We start from the raw sequence: 16,915 nt of genomic DNA, 5'->3' as shown, positions 1-16,915 counted from the left end.
AATAAAAAATAATTCAGTTTTACAATATTTTTCAAGGGAAAAATTGTTTAAGTCTGGTTTCCCAAAATTTTTTCTCATAAAGAATTACAATTATGTTAAAAAATGTTGCCATATTGTTATTATTTTTTTTTGATGACTGCATTTACTATCTGTTCAATATTTTTATGTATTGTTGCGTGTCACTAGCCTTAATCAGTAGCTGATTAAGAACCACTGGTCAATGTGAATAACCAGGCATGTACCCTGCGTAAAAGGTATTTTTTTGCTTTACCTTAATACTGGCAAATCTAGCCCTATCATCCCTGATGGAAGGGGCAGAAAAAACATAGTCTGAGGTCTTTGTTTCTAGAGGAAAAAAACGCCGACATTTTTCATCAGTGTCCAAACCCTGGGGCCATTGTGTACAGAAGTCTGAAACAAAAAAACAAACAAAACATTTCTTTAAAACAAAAAGAGGCAGCAATCAAGAAAAACAAAAAACAAATAGATATGTTTCAATGTTAGCTTGAAATAAAATGAAAAAGATCGAAACATTTTGTATTAAGAGGTAGAAAGCAAAGTCAAAACAATGACTAAAATCAACAGCCTGTTCTGTAATTAAATTTGTAATAGATTTAAACTAACAATAATAAATCTATGCAATTAGAAATATTTTTACGAATTGTTTTTGTTTAGCATAATTTCATGCTTTTAGCTTTCTTAATACGCTATGATCCTATCACTTGTCTGGACCAGTTGGAATGGTGTATGGGTGAGAAAGAAAGGGGTATCTGGGTTGTGACTTTTCCAATGTATTTATAAAAATTATTTTTTTTTTAAATTGAGCAATCTGAATTTGAACTGGAGGGCTAAGGTCTCCTCAGCCTCCTCAAGCCAATACGGTAACCACTGAAAATAGGTTTTATAGTTATTTATAGCTATTTACAATTTTTTTTTTCTACAAACAATAAGGGGGACTAATTCAACCTACACCACTTTATCAGTCAAGGCGATTACCATAGCACTGTAGACAGTCGAAAACAAATTATATGAAGGAGTACAATCACCATTGTTGTCTTTACAGACTCCCAATCCACTCTGCAAGCACTTAACAGCAGCACCTCAAACAGCCCAAGAGAGTTGACAACAACAATTGTGATAATCCATTAGATGTTGTCAAAATTAAATATCAAAATCACATTACAGTGGATCCCTGGACACATTGGCATCATGGGAAATGAAAAGGCCAATAAACTATCAAAGGCAGTATCATCTATGGCAGTGATGCCCAACCTAAATCGATCTGCGGGCCATTTTAATTTCTGATACTTGTGTAGTGGGCCACATGGCCGAAAAGGTACAAAAACGAAATGTATTTGACCTGAAATTATTAATTAATGAGACGTTTGCAGTTTATCTTTTAAGGCGTTGGAAAATGGCTTTATTTCTCTACCGGTACTTAAAATATAAACAACTTTGTAGCTAGCTTTACCGGGGAATCATTTTCTTGTCTCTTTTGGTAAATATTCTCAAAAATCCTCCAATCTCTAGACATAGTTTAACAATCTTTTATTAGCAGCTCAAACCAAAAATACTGAAATATTTGTTGCATAATGCAGTTATATATGCTTAAGTTGTTGTTTTAAACAGCCACACTTTCATTATAAAAAAAATATGTTGGCTTATTATAATGTTCCACAAAAAAGGAAAAAATCAATGTACTTTTCCTGGTAGATTCTACATTCTACAGTCCAATTTCATAAACCCACAAATGTTAAGGGTCATGGCACCACTCAATCAGAGAAATAGTGAGGGCTCTAACGTAGGTAAAGATACATTTCCCTAACTTTTTTTTATGGAGGGGAGATTTTCTACACTTTGTGCCAACATTTCGGCGAGCCGGATTGAACCACGTTGCGTGCCGGATCTGGGCCGTATTTTGGGCATCACTGATCTATGAAACAACCAGATAGACCTGTTAACTAACTCAACCTAAGGTCAATGTTAGTCAACAACCACAAAGAGGAGTGGCTCAACCAATGGGCATCAAGAAACACAGGCAGAGCTATGTATTGAGAAATGACTATGCCAAACAAACTGGACAGTATTAACTTCCTACCTGCAAAGAGCAATCTACAATCTTCAAATTAGAACAGGACACACACCTCTGTTAAATTACTATCTTAAAGACCAACTGAAGAGGTTTTGGGGTCAATCACAGAAACCGTTTTAATACTTGTTTTCTGTAATATAAAGCTTAAAAAAACGTGTATGCAAAATATTTTCTATAACTTTTCAGCCGTTAATGAGATATTAGCGTTTTAATGTGGGTTTTAGGGACACTAAAAAGTCTTAGTCTCGTAGCCATTCGAGATGTCTTTCTCCCTCACTACACTGGTCCGTGACGTCATAGTATGGAAACTAGGTCACGCTACTAAATTTAGAGGTAAGCGAATTAATGTTCGCCGGATTAGCCTAGATCCAATCAAGCGTACTAGTATCGAGTTTTAGTCCACCGTACAACGTGGATCAGTCTACTATACCTCTTGTTACAGTCCACGTGTGGTTTTTTATGACTATGACGCAAGCCGGTTTAACTTAGATCCATTCATGCGTACCCAGTATTTGACCACAACACAGTGTGTCTGTCCACCATATCGTGCAGTACACCTGCAATTTTTTTTTTATCACCAATTCTTTCAATTACCGGTTATTTTTCGTTCTGTTAACGATGATAGTAAAATAGATCTATATGCTAGAAACTATGGTTGCAGAAACAGCTCCTTGACTAATGGAATTCACTTATTCAAATGCCCTTGGAATGATAATGTGTAATTGTGTGTAGGGTGGGGAGAAACAAGTCAAAGCTAGATATTTACTTGCACACTAAGTACAAATTCAGCTTCCTTAACTTATATGATTTAAAAATTTAAGAGTAATCCCCATATTGGAAGCAGTTAGCTCAATGAAAAGCTGATAGCAATGAAGAGCTCAATTTGTTTTTCCTAATAAAGCATAATTGCTAACTAATAGTTCACTTTTACTTTTTCTTATATTAACATATTTTCAAAGTAATAATAATAATAATCTTTATTGTCCAAATAAAAAACATTATAACTATTAGAATATTATCAGAATACTTTAATTTAAATAAGATAATAAGAGCAGAAACAGCTGAGGTAATATATTTGATCAGTTAGGTTCAAGCTATTAAATATTTTAAGTTCTAATATTAAATTATTTATCTGGCTAAATAACTTTTGGGTGCTAAATTTTCTTTAAAATATCTTTGTAAACAGTGTCTTACTGGAAATATTTACATTTCATTAACTAATTTATAAAAATAAACAAACTATGCATTCCGCATTTATAATAATTTACATTTTTTTTCGTCGTCTGCGTCTGTCTTTAGCAGGCTCGTCAGAGCTTTTCAGCTGTTTCTTTCAAAGGCAATCTGCTTTCCTATATGCCAAAGAAACCACTGGTTTGTCTGTATAATGAATTAGATATGACAAAATATATAAGTTGCAACTGGGTTCGTGTGATCAAGAGAAATGCTGCATTCATCCTTAATCTTCGGAATCGAAGATAATGCCTTATAACTTTATGCTTGCATTAAATATAAAGGGCATGTCCCACAAAGTTGAAATTTATCCAAAAGAATATTTTTTCACTTTTGAGTATTTATAAAGAAAATGTAACAAATTTGTTAATTCTAAAAATTTAAGACAACGTTAGCTTAAAACAAAACAACTGAAAATATGATAATAATAATAATAATCTTTATTGTCCTTGTATAAGACTTATTTATTAAAGATTATTGTCATGACCATATAAAACTGACAGGATTTCTTCTAAGCCATTGAGTGTCATAGCATCAGCTTTTAGATTTATAAATAAAAGATGCTCAACAGTCTTATAAAATAACAGTCCAGCTGGCATAACACACAATCAGGCAGCCATCCACTGTTGGACGCGTCAGATCATCTTTTAGCCAATGTCAGGTTTCTACATTAAAATAAAATATATTTATATATATATATTTAGTAATAGATACATAATAGAAACATAAATGAAAAATTAAGTAATATTAAATGAATATGAACATTAATATCAGCCTAGAGGAATCTAGTGCTACTTTACTAGAATATAAAAAGATTATATACTATAAAGGTCTATAGTAGATCTATCTTAATTCTTATAATTCTTGGAGTCTAATGATGAAAGAGTTTAGTAAGTCTAGATTTTATTAATTTATAAATCTAGATCTATACCTTCCTTAAGAATATGTAAAAATTATATGCTTTCTAAAAACTATTGTTACTATACTATAGACACTATAGTGACTATAAGTGATAATAGTCTTCTAAATTCTAAATCTTGTAGTAGGCCCTACTACAAAACAAGAATAGACTTTTATAGACCAACTAAAGATTTAGACTTTTTAGACAGAACCTTCCCCAGGAGTCAGGACATAGATGATAGAATTATAACTATATATATATTAATATTACAGACCACTAGTAAAGTGACCTAGCCCTATACATAGCCTAGGGCGCCTAGGCTAGTCACTATATAAGTCATAAAACTATATTTTTATATTCCTATATTATTGTTTTCTGTATTTATTTTTTTATAGTAATTTATTTATACTAAATTAGATTTACGACTAGAGTCTAGATTTAGATCTAGACTAGAATCTACGTCTACATCTAAACTAAGACTAGTAAAAAAAAATATATGTAGCTAAAAATCTATTATTAGATATCTAAATCCATATATGGTTACAATCTAGTAATAAGACTAAATTGTCTACGTTAAGCTGGTCTTAATAACAAAAAACAAGATCTAGACTCCTCTAGGCGGTCTGGCTAGATCTAGTGTCTTGAGCTCGACATTTTTCCGTGATTTCCATACTATAACGTCACTTCCGCTTTCGGCCATGACAGAGCCATTTCAAATCTCGTTAATTTTTTTACACTTTCAAATGACTTTTTCTAGTATAAATATGTATTTCTTTTAACTCAAATTTTTAGGAACTATATTTGATACCATCTACTATCATAATCAACAGTTATCTCAATTTCGATAAAAACCTCTTCAGTTGGTCTTTAACAAAATAAATCCCACCCAACTCCCCCTTTGTAGACACTACGCCCACCCTTATGAAACTGTAAACTATATCCTCTTTGAATGCCCCTTCCTAATCCACCTTAATTAACTAATTTGTTAATTTTTTAGCGGCCCCCAAAAGGGGAAAAGAGGCTATTAGTTTAGTGTGGAATGTCTATCCGTCCGTCCCGTTTAGATCTCGTAAACTAGAAAAGATAGTGAAAATCTGACACCATAATATTTTAGACCATTCAAAGTTCTGATACAACGGCTACTTTTTTCTTTTCTGAAAGCGAAAAGTCTAATTTTTTAAATCACTTATGCAAGCAGTTTTTCCATAAAAATACACCACTTTTACAACTATTCACTATTAATAGTAACAAACACGGGAGGCTCTTTAGAAGGGGGGATGACCATTTACCATATTTTTAACATATTTATGCAAATGGTTTTAGATTTTTTTTGAAAAAATTTTTTTTTATTACATTTGTATTGCTAAGTTATCTAAGTTCTGTCATACTAACTACTACATTTACAGAAAAAAAAAAGTTTTCTTTTTTTAAAGAGAAAAAATCTATTTAGTATGCATATAAGTTGAACATAATTTAAAACAACAATTAATAAGTAGTTTTTCATATTATCGCGTGAACTGCAGTGATGCTCTATAGTAATGATGCCCAACCTTATTTGGTCTGCGGGCCATTTTAATTTTCGGCATTCGTGTCGCAGGCCATATCACCAAAAAAAAAAAAAAAATACAATAAGCTATTTTTAATAGTTTAATTTGTGGACCTACTTACATAAATTAATGTGATACATGAAGTTTATCCAAAACCATCTTCTGAATATCATGCTGCATAAATGAAACACAAAGTCGGAGCACTGAATCTATATGTTCATACATGAGGCGATTACGTAACATGGTTATCGCCCATTTTTATCAGTGAAAAAGTTTGTTCACACAAATCAGTGCTTGTAAACATTGTGATCATCCTTAGCGCTTGTTTTTGAAGATTTGGAAAAGTTTCTGCAAGTAACACAGAGTAAAAGTCAATAGTCTGCATCACTTGAAATTTGTCAAGCAGGGATGTCTGGCTTTGTAAGTCAATCAGTTCCAGTTGGAGATCTGTCGGGGCACTTGACACATCGGCAGCAAACGGATTTTCAAAAAGACGGATTTCATTTTTAAATTATGAAAATCCACAAATCTTTCACTGAAATTATCCATTGAGAGCCTTAGAAATTGATCATTCTTTCTTTTGGGAGACATATTTATTTCCCTTGTAGTATGGTGTTGATTTCATTTAGATGTGATGTGATGTCGCATAAAATAGCCAAATCCCACAACCATTAGGGGTCGTTCAGTTGTGGCACTTGTTTTGATTTTTCAGTCATAAATATTTAAATTTCGTTTCTCAAATTAAAAAAAAAACGTTCTAACACCTTTTTTAAGCTTAACCAGACCCTCATCCCCTGCACTCCGCTGGGAAATAGAATGTCTTCATGTTCGGAATCTATTTCTGTCAGAAAATCATTGAAAGTTCTATGATTCAACGCTCTTGTGATTTGATGAAATGTGCAGTGCTGAGCACAATCATCATCACATGATCCAGATTCAAAATCTTTCCACAGAGATTTTGTTGGTAAATGATGCAGTGAAATCAAAGGTTTTCAACTGACTCAACAACTTTTTAATAACTCTTGCTGTCAGTCCGCTGTGACATCCAACCTTATTTCTTGCGCCATCAGTAGTCACTCCAACTAATTTATTCCAAGGAAGAGCAAGGTCCTCTATGATGGGATTTGGATTTGGATTTGAGGCACATCGGCACAATTTAGGCCATGTCGTGCCTGCAGTCCCTTAAGGACTACTCTCTCTCTAAACAACAAGGGCCAGATTCTATACAGTCATATAATTAAAATTAAGGTCTATTCACAGTTAAAATAGTAAAGGTAGTAAAAATTTAAATATTTGGTAAAAATCTAATGTAAATAGTGCATGTTCACAAATTCAGAAATCAGATCTTCGTAGATAGCCCCACTTCCCGAATAAAGCCCAGTACCTTCCCAGGGTCGACATTATTAAATAGTGTTTTTAGATTAGTGGCTCTAAAATGTTTCGCCCTGACATCCTGGTATCTGGGGCAATCAACGAGGATATGTTCCACGGTGAGGCGAGAGTCACAGTACTCGCAAAGTGGGGGCATTCTTCTTTTCAGGACACATTTCTCTATCACAAGCACTTTTTTACACATTTGCCATCGAAAAAAGGCTTCATTGCTCAACTTAAGATGTGAGCAACTCTGTAGCTGGCTGTTATCGCAGACTCATTTTCTTGTCTCTTTTTGATATATATTCTTGTCGATCCCCCAATCTCTAGTCATAACTTAGAAATCTAGTCTTCGCGGCTCAAACAAAGAATGTCACCAAATGTGTTTATGTGTTTGGTTTCACAATGCCTTTTAATGTTTTGTTCTTTAAAAACAGCCACACTTTCTTTACAAATCAAACATGCTGGCTTACTATCATATTCCACAAAAAAGTAAAGATCTGTCCACTTTTCTTGAAAGTTTCTAAAGAGTCCACTTTTCGTTTCTTAAGCTCTCCTATTTCATTAAATCACAAACGTTAAACAATACGGTACTAATCTACCAATCACTTTGATATCAAATGTATGCAACCCAAAATGATGCATCAATGATGCTCTGTGATGCACACACAAGGTGTCAAGGACACGGCTAGCTCAAGACAGCGGAATTTTCCAAACATTTAAAAATAGCTGCCAAGTCTTATCGTTATTGAAAAAAAACCCACTTCTGTTCTTAGAATAAAAAAAAATATTTACTATGAATATAAACATAAAGATGAAATTCTTCAAAGAAAGAGTGAGAATATTTTTTTCAACATTCTATTTTTTTTTGTACATTTTTTTACAATGTTTTGGCGGGCCCGATAGAAGCGCATCATCTGGCCCGCGGGCCGTAGTTTGGGCATCGCTGCTCTATGGAAATAGCACACGTAACTTTTTTTTTAAAAGGAAATGTTTTTTTCTTGAGGATTTCAATAAGAGATTGACCTTTTACAAAACAATTAGATCATTTAAGTATTCATTATAAGACATCAGTTAGGCCAGGTTCACATCTAACTTCACATTCACTTTCATCTATCCTTTGGTCTGCTGGGGCACCACACAAGATCTGTCAACCTTTTTTCTCCATTCTTCTCTGTCATTTGTCTTTGATAGAATTTCATTCTGATGTTCTTTCTGAAAATATTGAAACCTGCCTTTTTACCTGCCTGGGTGGACCATTTCGGGGGCCGATTTTGAATTTGTGTTTCCACACAAACTGTCTTTGTAACCTTGTTTTTTTTTTTTTTTATTGATTCTTGTTTTGGCATGTAAAAAGAGATAATTGTGCGAAACTCTGCTTGATATGACATTTAGTGTGGGAGAAATAACATGTACAAACTTTTTACCAGACAGACAGAGTGAGTTGATAAAAGCTTTGTAAAAATAGTTGTCAAGATCACTGATTTCAGTTACCCCCCCCCTGATTTGACAACACCACCTAGCAGCCACGCAGTCCAAAGTGAACAAAACACTAGAATAGACCTGGATGTGAAACTTTTTTCATGCATATTTTGTATTTTATCTTATTAAATGAAAAATCAGAAATACCTTTCAACACAGCACAATGTTTTTTAATATGTGATGGAGTGAGATGTAAGAAGTTTGGTGGCTTCATTAGCTCAAGATTTCCATATTTAGATGGAACAATACCCTCATTTTCTGAAGATGACTGAAAAATATTTAATAAGTATTTCTTTAAAGTACTGGTGCATTTTAATGTTGATATTAAATACTAAGTCAATCGTTAGACAGTAGAGACAGTAAAATAATGTAAAGCTCAAATACCAGTATTCGCCCTTGACGAACAGGAAAAGGTACTGTTCCCCATTTGAATGTTGATGCTGATGGCCAAACATCTGTCCAGTCTTGATCAACAGGCATTGTTTTAGATCTAGGTGGTGAAGGTTGATTTAGTGATCGTTTGCTTTTTTTCAATTCAGTCAACTTCTTAAGACCTTCTATTTCATACACTCGAAATTCTTCTTCAGACTCTGAAAATAATACAGAATGAAAATAAACAATATTACAAAGAAAGTATGAGTTTTCATACAAAGGGTCCGCAATGCAGATAGACAGATGAGTTTTACATTTTCAACATGAATATCGGAAGCTATGAACTACAATCTACCAACAAGCACAATTCTACATCCCTTCATACAAAATGTTTAATTAAAGCATGATAGCTCAATGCACAAGGTCCTTGCTTATGCTGATGACATTGCCTTATTGGTTAAAGAAACCTCTGACATTGTTAGAGCCTTCACACAACTAGAAGAAGCATCTCAACCAGAAGGACTTGAGGTCAATGACAGTAAAACCAAGTACATGGCAATGACAAGAGACAATCAAACAGAGGGACAATATATCAAAATCAAAGACTACGAATTTGAAAATGTCCAAACTTTCAAATATCTAGAAAGTACAATTGATTTAAAAAATAACCTACTAACAGAAATAAAGGAAAGAATAGTAGGAGGCAACAGAGCATTTTATAGCACCCATCATTTACTTAAGAGCAAAACAATTTCAAGGAAAACCAAGAAAATAATATACAAAACCATAATAAGACCAGCAGCAATGTATGCAAGTGAGACTTGGGCACTGACTAAGACATCAGAAAATTTACTTAATACTTGGGAACGAAAAATTCTTAGGAAAATCTATGGTGCCATACAGGATGAAACAGGGTGGAGGACACGCATTAACCATGAGATATATCAATTATATGAAGACCCACCAATAGTGACCAAAATAAAAAAGAACAGACTACATTGGGCAGGTCACCTTGAAAGAATGTCAGATAACAGAGGAGCCAAAATCATATACAGGCAAAAACCAAAATGTCTTGAGGCAGGCCAGAGCCCACTGTCACGAGTCGAGTCTGTGACCTATTTCGACCAGTTTCTAGAAGCTCCAGTTCAAACCAGTGCAAGTGTCCAGCGTAAACAAGTTAATTTTAGGTATCCAATCAAAGAAAGGGGTTAAGGAAAAAAATAGCATATGTCAGCTTCTAGAAGGTCAAAGTTACTAAAACAATTAGGGGAGAAGTTTCCATGATTCTGGAATGTACGATTAAGAAAGGTATAAATTGAGGGAAAGTCAGTTAGACGGGGTCCTCGCTCAGTCCTCGATTAGTAATAAGTTTTGTGATATTAGCGGGTCCATTAAGTAAAGTTTTAGTAGTTGAAGTTATACTAAGTGAAGTTTTATGTATCTTTAAGTTTTATTTATGAAGTGTCAAGTTGTTATTGAATTAAGAAGTTAATTTGATGTGAAAGTTGAAGAAGTTATTAAAGAAGTTTGAAGAAAATACAGAGAGATGTTTCTTTCTTCATTTCATTGAATTGTCAAGTTTGATAATATAATCCCCGGCAAGTGTGATCGTCACACCCACCATGGGCTGTAGCGCCACTAGAATGGATGGATGGATGTGTATCTTATACTAGATATACTAAAGTCATGGTGTGCATTTAAGGTAATGTGCTTAAAGCCTTCTCATAAATCATATCTTTAGTTGACATTTGCTTACAAAATAATGGCTTTTGGATGGATTAGACATATTAAGGTTTGTTTGTTTTTGTAAGCACAAATTCTTTTTCAACTATGTATTTTCCCTGGCTTTTACTAATGAAATAACTTTTACATACATTTCACAGCTGTCTGCGAAATATTTTCGCTAAATCTACAGTAGATCTGGACTCTTGATCTAAGTCACTAAAATTCACGGCTGTGTGAGAATTAGCTTCACTGAATCTACCATAAATCTAAACTCTAGATCTAAGTCATATCCCTATACAAAAAGGGTGACAAGTCTAACTGCTCCAACTATTGAGGCATTACACTTCTGTCAGTAGCAGGAAAGATCTTTGCTCGAGTGCTGCTCAACCAACTAACCCACTCTTTAGTGGACGAGGTCTTATCTTAAAGCCAATGTGGTTTTAGAGCCGGGAGAGGTACATCTGACATGATATTTGTTCTGCGACAACTACAAGAAAAATGCAAAGAGCAGAACCTAAACCTATACGCTGCCTTTGTGGACCTCACCAAGGCTTTCGACACGGTCAGTTGTGATGGTTGTGGAGGATTTTGGCTAGGCTGGGATGCCCACCTACGTTCCTATCCATTTTCAAGCAGTTTCATGTGGGACAAAAAGGCCAGATCAGACACAATGGTTCTGATCACTTCCCAATAGATTGGGATGAAGCAGGGCTGTGTACTTGCTCCTTGCTCTTCATTAACCATGATATATATCAATTGTATGAAGACCCACCAATAGTGACCGAAATAAAAAAGAACAGACTACATTGGGCAGGTCACCTTGAAAGAATGTCATTACAGAGTAGCGAAAATTGTATACAGGCAAAAACCAAAAGGCAGGCGACCCAAAGGCAGACTCCGAATGCGATGGATTGATGATGTGAAAGCAGATTTGCAACAGCTTGGGGTTAGGACGTGGAGACGAAAGGCCCAGGAGAGATCTGAATGGAAGGATGTGTTGAAGCAGACCCTCCATGGGCTGTAGCGCCACTGGGATGGAAAGATGGATATAGAATAAGAAATGTGCCTCTTGCTCTGTGCCTTTCTGAGTATTTAGTTAGCTTTTGTTTTTCTATTTGTTAATTATGGTTATTGATTATGTATAATTGCTACTTTACTTTTTATTCTTCTGTCCAGAAGGGTCCCTAAATTTAGTGATATAGCTAATGGTGTTACTCTAATCAAATGTGAATATTTGTATGTTATAAATCTCTCTGAAGTCTCTGCTCTATTTTGTATTTGTTCTAACAGCTTACCTTATTATTACTAAAACTTCTTCATTTGAAAGTTTACAAGAAGGACTGCTATATTGCTTTTTCTTCACTTCTGACATATGCTGATTACTTTTTCTTGTAAAGGCAAAGTTCATAATGAGGTCAAACTCAAGAGGTGTGGTATTTTTGAAATTTTTTTTTTACCTTCTGGTAATGAAGGAGAAGGGTCATGGGCTAAGGGCTTTTTTAAAATCTGATGACTCATCAGCACAAAGAGACTTTTATATTTGGCGTATAGACACATAAGGAAATATGTGTTACATAAAATATGTTGTGCTTAAGTCAGAAGTTAATTATTAGGGTTTTTCTAGCACTATGATGAGACTTCAGCGTGTTAGTAAGTTCGAGCAACATATTTTTTCCAATGATAAAAAAGTACCAGAGTATTGTAGAATATCAGAATAAATATTTTTAACTTTTAAAAATGCAGATTAAATCAAACTGCAAATCAAGTTTTCTAGATCAGAATAGAAGAATACAAATTATTGGTCGACCAAGTACTGTACCACAAAAAAATATGTTTCATGTCATTTTTAGGCACTGAGACATTCAACAATGGAGAGCTAATAATAGCTAATAAAAGACTAACAATTATTGACCGACTAGGTACGGTAAAGACTGTTGTGTCTAAGAGTATAAGATCACATATATTACTCCTCCTTATATGAGAAATGTCCTATCCAGTTGGCATAGAAAGAGAACATACCTACAGATTGCCTTTGTGTAGGAAGTTGACGCAAGGGCAGTACTCTGTCAGGGCCTGGCTTCATCTCATTATGGAGACTTCGTACCCTAGTAATCTTATTCTTGATGTACACATTTCCTCATTAAAAGTTAGTCCAGACCTGCCTACCAAAAAAAGTCCAAATGCGTAACACTTACGGTCAAAATGCGTATTTTGGCACCAGAATGCATAACACTTACGCGATCTACTATTTTGTCATATATATATATATATATATATATATATATATATATAAAATTAGATGTCATGATTAGATCTACAATCTAAATCTAGATCAATAGAGATTATATGTAGACTAGATCTGGATCTATGTCTATATAATGAATATAATCTACTCTAGATCTGGGCTCAAGAGTGTTACCGATGCCGTGGATCTGCTACAAACGTAGATCTATTCTATACTAAGACTAAGAATCTAATCTAGATCTAGACTAGATGGTAGTAGATGTTATTGATCTAGATCTAGTCAATCTAAATTCTAAATCATACTATAACTAAATTGGATCTAGATTGTAGAGTAATGTAGAGAATCATAACGCAGACCTGCCTACCAAAAAAAGTCAAAATGCGTATTTTGGCACCAGAATGCGTAACACTTACACAATCCACTATTTTGTCATATATATTGTAATGACCATGTTCTGTAGTGACTCTATGGTTGCGCACCAGCGCACAAGGATGGACTAAATGAACGGGGAGAGAGGAAGAGGAAGTGCAAGAAGATTGAGATTGGAACGCTTCTTGTTTTTGGTGATCTAGGTTGATTAAACTTTGTATTATCTTTGTTCCCATACCTCGTTGAGTTGCCTCCTTTAAATGTTGTAACATTGGTATCAGAAGTGGGATTATAGGCGACTCAACGAACAGGAGGTAAGTTAGTAATGGCTTCCCCTATTATGAAACAACTAGACCAACTCTTGATTAAAGAACTAAAACAAGAGCTTCAGTATCAAGGTCTAAAGCTTGGTGGTAGCAAGGAGACACTTACAGCTCGTCTCCGGCAGGCCCTGATTGAGGAAGAAGAAGACCCGGACAGTTATCAATTCGAAGTAGGGCCAGATATAACTGAACTCCTAGGTAAGATGCAGGAAAAGATGGAACTCCTAGGTAAGATGCAGGAAAAGATGGATACACTTGATATAGGGATTAGAACCATGCAGGACAAAATAGACACACTCGATTCAGGTATCAGGACTGAATTGGTACCGGTTAACCAGAAAATAACCACGATGGAGATCACGATGAACCAGAGAGTCGATGTGGTAGAAAAAGACAGAGAAGAACTGAAGAGAAGGGGTTAGAGAAGGGCTCAGCAAGGCGCCGGTGAGTAATACAGGATCAATGTTACCCGAAGGGCTTGTAAAGATGAAACCCCCTGTGTTTCATGGGTCCGTCTCCTGGTCAGTCTACAGAAGACAGTTTGAGGCAGCTGCTAAGGTCAACAAATGGGGCAGCGAGGAGGAAAAAGGGACCGCTCTAGTACTGGCCCTTAGAGGAAAGGCTTCCGAAGTACTCCAATCCATTCCAAACCAGCAGGATTATGCTGCTCTCGTCCAGGCTATGGAGCTTCGATACGGGGACGAGCACTTACAGGAAGTTTATAGGGTCCAGCTGAAGACCAGACAACAGCGGGTCAGTGAAACCCTACAAGAGCTAAAGACGGACATTGAACGACTTGCCCATCTGGTATACCCCACAGCAGCACAGGAGTTCCTCGAAGTAATCGTCACTGATGCCTTCATCGATGCCGTTCGAGATCCAGAGCTAAAAAAGTTTATTAGAGTTAGTGGCAAGCGTAAGGCCAGCGAAGCCCTTGTGTTCGCTCTGTCCTATGAAGCCGCTAAGAGCGCATCCATCAACAGTCATCATGGTCGGAGACTGGAAATTCAGGAAGAAGATTTAACAAAAGTACTCAGACGGATGACGGAGGTTCTTGAAGAGTATAAGCCAAGCCGGTCACAGGGAGCTCATCGTGCGACCAGGGTCCGTTGCTGGAACTGTGGTGAATCTGGGCATATACAAAGGATGTGTAGAAGAACACCTAATCAGCAAGAAGCGACTCAGCACAGATCAGAAACGGGTGCATGGCCTGGAGCCAATGGCTATCAGGAAAACTAACATTCGTCGGCTTCAAGGGGCAGAAACCGGCGATCCAGGAAATGGGAGCCCCTGTCAATGTCACTCCAATAGCTGTGCTGGGACAGAGTAGGAGTCTTATAGTAGAAGGAAGGATTGGAATTCGGAAGTATCGGTTTCTCATAGACACTGGTGCTTCACGTTCAGTCATTCAGCCAAATGTCGCAAACAGCAATAATACTACAAATGTGAGCCTTTTCTCCCTGAAAACAGCCAGTGGAGAACTGATGCCCATAAAAGGACTGGCGGACTTAGAATTTGAGCTCGGGTGTCAGTCATTCGTGCATGAATTTTTGATAGCAAACATAACTGATGATTGCATTTTAGGTCTAGATTTTCTACAGAAATTTGGATTTTCCATTAACATTAGCGGAGGAACTTTGTTGTATGGAAATGTGGAGATTCCTTTGTTAGGTGATAGTGAAGAAGGAAACAATCGAATGATGAAAATACTATTGACGGAGGATACAAATCTGCCTGCACAGTCCGAATCAATTATTTGGGGAAAGTTAGAGAACGGACATGAAAAGTCGGGAACGGCGCTAATCGAAGGAACGGAAGACAATTACGACGGAGTGGCTGTAGGGAAAACGCTGGTCATGATCGGTAAAGATCATCAGAGAGTACCTGTCAGAATCATGAACCTTGGTTTGAGGGAGAAGCATCTACGAAGGGATAGTTACATTGCTAAATGCCACACAATTGACCTAATTAAGAATTGCAACATTAACAACGTTTCTTTTACGCCCACTGAATCGGTCAACCCTCAAATTACCAGGCTTTTGACAGAAACCAAGGCGAACCTATCTGAAGAGCAGTATAGCAAAGCCAAAGAGTTGATAATGAAATTTGCAGACATCTTTCCATCTGATGAGTCAGAATGCGGAAGAACAGACATGGTACAACATAGGATCGATACTGGAATAAATAGACCGATTCGGCAGCCACCACGCCGCCTTTCTCTCGCAAAACAACAGGAGGCTACAGACCTGATAGAACAAATGAGACAGCAAGGGGTCATAGAGCCCTCTAATGGCCCTTGGTGTTCACCAATCGTCCTAGTAAAAAAAAAAAGATGGATCCATGCGATTTTGTGTAGACTACAGAGCACTTAATGAAGTCACGCATAAAGATAGCTATCCACTCCCAAGAATAGACGATACCTTGGATACGCTTGCTGGATCACATATTTTTTCTACTCTCGATCTAAAGAAGGATACTGGCAGGTGGGAATGCATCCTGATGATAAAGAGAAAACGGCTTTCTCTGCTGGCAACGGTCTTTGGCAGTTCACTGTGATGCCTTTTGGTCTCTGTAATGCTCCCGCCACTTTTGAAAGATTGATGGAGCGCGTTTTACAGGGACTTCATTGGAACATGTGTCTTGTATACCTGGATGACATTATAGTCACTGGTAGGATGTTTGAAGAGCATCTGGCAAATCTACATGAAGTTTTTGGACGGATCAGGAATGCGGGTATGAAAATCAATCCAAAGAAGTGCTCGTTTTTCAGGAAGAGTGTCAAATATCTTGGCCACATAGTATCAGGGGACGGCATCAGCACTGATCCTGACAAGACTGAGGCAGTAAAACGTTGGCCTACACCATCCAATATTCGAGAACTAAGAAGTTTTTTAGGACTCTGTACATACTATAGACGGTTTGTGCCAAATTTCTCCAATATATGTGCACCCCTTCATCGATTGACAGAACAAAAGAGGTCATTCAACTGGACACAGGAGTGTCAAGAGTCCTTTGAAATGTTAAAAGACACACTTGTCTCATCCTCCATACTTGCCTATCCGATACCAGGCATGACGTTCATTTTGGATACGGATGCAAGCAATAATGGAATAGGCGCCGTCCTTTCCCAATAGATTGATGGAACGGAATGAGTCATCGCTTACTTCAGTCGAAGTTTGTCAAAGGCTGAAAGGAACTACTGTGTCATAAGACGTGAACTCCTGGCCGCCGTCGATGCAATAAAACATTTTCATAAGT

At 36.4% G+C, this 16,915-nt stretch overlaps 1 protein-coding gene and 1 long non-coding RNA gene across 3 annotated transcripts in view; both read right to left on the bottom strand.

The window, feature by feature from the left end:
* The window catches only part of LOC106073275 (28S ribosomal protein S35, mitochondrial-like), a 56,110-nt gene that overhangs the window by 29,777 nt on the left and 9,418 nt on the right, over positions 1-16,915 (bottom strand). Inside the window, exons 1-4 of one of the 2 annotated variants that reach the window (XM_056032742.1) lie at positions 12,740-12,860; positions 9,008-9,213; positions 8,771-8,891; positions 272-411 (exon numbers count right to left, since the gene is read on the bottom strand). In XM_056032742.1, the coding sequence (XP_055888717.1) occupies positions 272-411; positions 8,771-8,891; positions 9,008-9,213; positions 12,740-12,803 (531 nt within the window). In that variant the 5' untranslated portion in view covers positions 12,804-12,860. Of the gene's footprint in view, positions 1-271; positions 412-8,770; positions 8,892-9,007; positions 9,214-12,739; positions 12,861-16,915 lie in introns of those variants that run through there. The other variant, XM_056032741.1, reaches the window with a different exon arrangement.
* On the bottom strand, positions 3,745-8,761 carry LOC129926789 (uncharacterized). Its single transcript, XR_008778525.1, has 2 exons — positions 4,768-8,761; positions 3,745-3,987 (listed from the first exon to the last, which is right to left on the bottom strand). It is a non-coding gene; the product is annotated as an uncharacterized LOC129926789 (long non-coding RNA).

This window comes from Biomphalaria glabrata, chromosome 6, assembly GCF_947242115.1.
Source record: "Biomphalaria glabrata chromosome 6, xgBioGlab47.1, whole genome shotgun sequence".
NCBI classification, from domain to species: Eukaryota; Metazoa; Mollusca; class Gastropoda; family Planorbidae; genus Biomphalaria; species Biomphalaria glabrata.
Note: the sequence above shows the minus strand (reverse complement) of the source record. Positions and strands in the feature narration are given on the sequence as shown.